We start from the raw sequence: 5000 nt of genomic DNA, 5'->3' as shown, positions 1-5000 counted from the left end.
TAGACCACCTCACGTCTAGACCACCTCACATCTAGACCACCTCGCTTCTAGACCACCTCACGTCTAGACCACCTCACTTCTAGACCACCTCGCTTCTAGACCACCTCACTTCTAGACCACCTCACTTCTAGACCACCTCGCAGGGGAAAGTGGCGGATGTCATCGGTGCTCGTAGCACATAGCTCTGTTTTCATCCTTTTACGGTCTAGAAAACATGCAGCTGGAGAAGTTCTTATCTTGAGTCTAGCTACAGTCTAGCCATATAACTCTGTATGATACAATAATGTACAATGGTGCTGTATATACCGTATATATATATATATATATTTACTGTATATATATTTATCCACGTGTCTGAATATACTTAATTCAACAGTGGCTCAGGAGGTAGAGCAGTCGTCTGGTAATCCAGAGGTTCCCGGTTCGATTCCCGCTCTTCTGCAATCTGTTAATAACATTTTCATTCAATCAATCACTGCGCAGATTGATTTATTGAATGAAAATTGTATTAACAGATTGCAGAATGGGTACAATACAGTACGGCTCAATACACACAATTGTTAAGGGGATGCAGACCAGAGAAAGACTTTCGTCTTGTTTACATCAGGGTCCCCCAGTCTAGGATGTGGAATTCCCTCTCACCTGGACCGTTTCTCCAACAACCAACACATACTGTAAACACGTCTCTCCTCTACCGCCGTGCCGACCATAAAAGACTCTTCATGAAATGTTCATTAGTGAGGTAGGTGGGGACAGCTGTCACAGCTTCAAAAACATTGCGTTGAAATTGATGGACACAAATAGCTGTGAGAGGCAGCGCTGGCACGCGGCACCAGGCAATCGGCTTGGCAGCGTCCTGTGCCAGTTTGTCTGGACTCGTTCCTACAGGGAGCCTGCCAGGACTTGAGACCGTCACGCTCTCTCTCTCTCTCTCTCTCTCTCTCTCTCTCTCTCTCTCTCTCTCTCTCTCTCTCTCTCTCCCCCTCTCTCTCTCTCTCTCTCTCTGCAGCAAGCAACCGTGCGCAAATCAAAACGTGACTCATGGCTAATCAAATATCTAAAGTGTGCTTTTGGAGATGTGAAAACGGCGATGAGTGGTGATGTGAGTGCAGAGTTCACGTGGTGAGAACAACTGCGGAGGAATTTAATGAAAGTGAATTCCCTGAATGGAAAGTAAAGCCCTGTTGAAGTTTTCATGGTGTATTTCTCAAGCTGTGTGAGTGTGTGTCTGTTTGTTTGTCTGCCAATGTGTGTGAGAGAGAGTGTGTGTGTGTGTGTGTGTGTGTGTGTGTGTGTGTGTGTGTGTGTGTGTGTGTGGACAGACTCACATGTGGTCTCCTGACTGGTCATGGGGTCGCTGGCCTCCTCTCCATACATGGCGTAGACCGTCACAGTGTACTCCGTGTCTGGGGTCAACATCTCCAACTCCACCTCGCTCACTGTGTCCGCTACCTTCACCTACACACACACACACACACACACACACACACACACACACACACACACACACACACACACACACACACTCACACACACACACACACACACACATACATACATACACACACACATACATACATACATACATACATACATACATACATACATACATACATACATACATACATACATACATACATACATACATACATACATACATACATACATACATACATACATACATACATACATACAGAGTCAGGACACATACTGTTTCATAATAACTCACCTGGATTTGAACCCAGGACCATTCAGTCAAAGGTGAGTCTCCTGCCTGAAGCCTAGTAAGCCTAATATCTCCCTTGGCCAGTCCTGATGCCAACACCCCTAGTGATGGGATTAGATCACCTGACTTGTTCGGGTGCATTTGGGTAACCAGCATCCCCCAGTGACAAGATCTTGAGAGAGAACAGATTGCTATTTTGAAGGCGTTGTCCTTCAACCTGACGAAAGTCCTTGAAACTGACTTGATTTTCCTCCCAAGGAAAAATATGTAAAACCTCCACACGAGATGTAATCCCTCGTTAAAATGGAGTTTGTTGTGAGGTAGAGATGATGATGAAGAGATTGCTTCACAGCGAGCGTCTCCCTCAGACCTGGAATGAATCCACTCCGATTCTAAATACATTAGATATACCAAAGTCATTCCAACAGCTCTGCCTGGAGGGAGAGAAGGCCTAATGAGAGGCCTAATGACACCTGGTTGGATAGGTGAGATACAGAGGAATCTATGTGCCAAAAAGTCCCTACTCTCTTCATTATCATTATCATCATCATCATCATCATCATCATCATCATCATCATCATCATCATCATCATCATCCTCTTCCTCGCTCCTCATATCTGTCAAAGACTTGTCATAGTTGTTTCATTGTATAACGTTGTCTTTACCTGCTTTGAGTCCCTCTATCTCTATCTCTCTCTCATTCCCTCTCTTTATCTGCACTTCTCTCACATCCTCCGTCTGTTTCTATTTTTCTCTCTCACTGTCAATTTCTCCTTCTCTCTCACTTACACTCACTTACTCAATCTCTTTCTCTTTCTGCTCTCTCTATCTATTTCTCTCTCTGCTCATCTCTCTGTCTCTCTCTCTTTCTCTCTCACTCTCTCTCCCTCTTACACTCTCATTTTCTCTTTCTCTCTTGTAACGTGGTGATGCAGTCCTCGTTCAAATCTCCTATTCAAATCCCAATGTAATATAATCTCAATTTGTTTCATAATATTTCATATAATATAATCTCATCTCAACTCATTTAATGTCATCTCATCTCACTGTCTGATCAAATCTCTACAAATGAGCCAAAGGTGTGGTTTCTTTCTCTTGCTTTCTCCCTCTCTCTCCCCCTCTCTCTGTCCCTTTCTCTTTCTTTCTCTCCCTCTCTCTGTCTCTCTCACTCTCTCTCTTTCTCCACCTCCTATTTCTCTATATATCACTCCATCTCTCTCTGCCTTTCTCGCTCTGTCTCTCTCTCCCTCTCACACCCCATCTTCTCCTGCCCTCATCATCTCCTTCTAACCTCCACCCCTCCTCTCTCCACCTTCCCTCCTCCTCTCCTCCTCCCCCTCTCACTTCCTCCCCGCCCCCTCTCTCTCCACCTTCTCATCCTCCTCCCCTCCTCCCTCTCACCTCCTCCCCTCCCCCCCATCTCACCTCCTCCCCTCCTCCCCCTATCATCTTCCTCCCCCTCCTCCCCCTCTCACCTCCTCCCCTCCTCCCTCCTCTCTCTCCACCTTCCCCCCTCCTCCCCTCCTCCCCCTCTCACCTCCTCCACCTCCTCCCCTCTATCATCCTCGTCCCCCTCCTTCCCTCTCACCTCCTCCCCCTCACCTCCTCCCCGTCTCTCTCCACCTTCCCTCCTCCTCCCCCCCTCCTCCCCCTCCTCCCCCTCTCACCTCCTCCCCTCCCCTCCTCCCCATATCATCCTCCTCCCCCTCCTCCCCTCCTCCCCTCCTCCCCCTCTCTCTCCACCTTCTCTCCTCCTCCTCCCCCCTCCTCCCCCTCCTCCCCCTCTCACCTCCTTCTCATCGGCATGGTCTCCCTCGGTGAGCGGGGCATAGAGGATCATGTACCCAGAAGCCCCGGCGGCCATATTCCAACGCACCCTCATGGTGCTGTGAGTGATGTCGAACAACTTCAGGTCGTTTACCATAGGGAGAGCCACTGGAGGGCACACACACACACACACACACACAGACACGCACACACACACACACACACACACACACACACACACACACACACACACACACACACACACACACACACACACACACACACACACACACACACACACACACACACACACACACACAACACACACACACACACACACACACACACACACACACACACACACACACACACACACACACACACATTCAGAGACACACAAATACAAAAGAGAGAGAGAGAGAGAGAGGAGAGAGAGAGCAGTTAGATACAAATAAAAGTAAAAATTATTTAATTCAGAAGAGAGTTGTACAGTTAGATGATGTATAATAAAATGACTATATTGATGACCCCAACGGTATTTGCCCTGGGTCAGAGCCCCTGTCAAATAGAGTAGAGTAGAATATAATACAGTAGTTATTTACCCTGGGCCAGAGCCCCTGTGATATACAGTAGAATAGTGACCAGTCCTGAGCCTAGTAAGCCTAACATCACTTGACCAGTCCTGAAGCCTAGTAAGCCTAACATCAGCCTTGACCAGTCCTGAAGCCTAGTAAGCCTAACATCGGCCTTGACCAGTCCTGAAGCCCTAGTAAGCCTAACATCGGCCTTGACCAGTCCTGAGCCTAGTAAGCCTAACATCAGCCTTGACAGTCCTGAGCCTAGTAAGCCTAACATCGGCCTTGACCAGTCTTGAAGCCTAGTAAGCCTAACATCGGCCTTGACCAGTCTTGAAGCCTAGTAAGCCTAACATCGGCCCTTGACCAGTCTTGAAGCCTAGTAAGCCTAACATCGGTCTTGACCAGTCCTGAGCCTAGTAAGCCTAACATCTGCATTGACCAGTCCTGAGCCTAGTAAGCCTAACATCTGCATTGACCAGTCCTGAGCCTAGTAAGCCTAACATCGGCCTTGACCAGTCCTGAGCCTAGTAAGCCTAACATTGGCCTTGACCAGTCCTGAGCCTAGTAAGCCTAACATCTGCATTGACCAGTCCTGAGCCTAGTAAGCCTAACATCTGCATTGACCAGTCTTGAAGCCTAGTAAGCCTAACATCGGCCTTGACCAGTCCCTGAGCCTAGTAAGCCTAACATCTGCCTTGACCAGTCCTGAGCCTAGTAAGCCTAACATCTGCATTGACCAGTCCTGGAGCCTAGTAAGCCTAACATCTGCATTGACCAGTCCTGAGCCCAGTAAGCCTAACATCTGCCTTGACCAGGGATGATTCCTCTCCCTAGTTGTTTTCCTGGCTGTGAATCTCGGTACAGAATGAGACAATCAGCTCGACGTCCTTCACTGTGGTTAGAAGCCCCCCTGTAGTGAGCTCCAGTAG

The 5000-nt window shown here is 48.0% G+C and overlaps 1 protein-coding gene across 1 annotated transcript in view; it reads right to left on the bottom strand.

Annotated features, from left to right (window-relative positions):
* col14a1b (collagen, type XIV, alpha 1b) overlaps positions 1 to 5000 on the bottom strand; it is a 334004-nt gene that overhangs the window by 194476 nt on the left and 134528 nt on the right. The window contains exons 7-8 of the mRNA XM_084312005.1: positions 3516 to 3661; positions 1329 to 1458 (exon numbers count right to left, since the gene is read on the bottom strand). Coding sequence (XP_084168131.1) covers positions 1329 to 1458; positions 3516 to 3661 — 276 coding nt within the window. The remainder of the gene's footprint in view (positions 1 to 1328; positions 1459 to 3515; positions 3662 to 5000) is intronic.

The sequence above is a fragment of the Notolepis coatsorum genome, assembly GCF_963971535.1.
Source record: "Notolepis coatsorum genome assembly, chromosome: 4".
Taxonomy (NCBI): domain Eukaryota; kingdom Metazoa; phylum Chordata; class Actinopteri; order Aulopiformes; family Paralepididae; genus Notolepis; species Notolepis coatsorum.
This window is presented reverse-complemented; position numbering and strand designations above follow the sequence as displayed.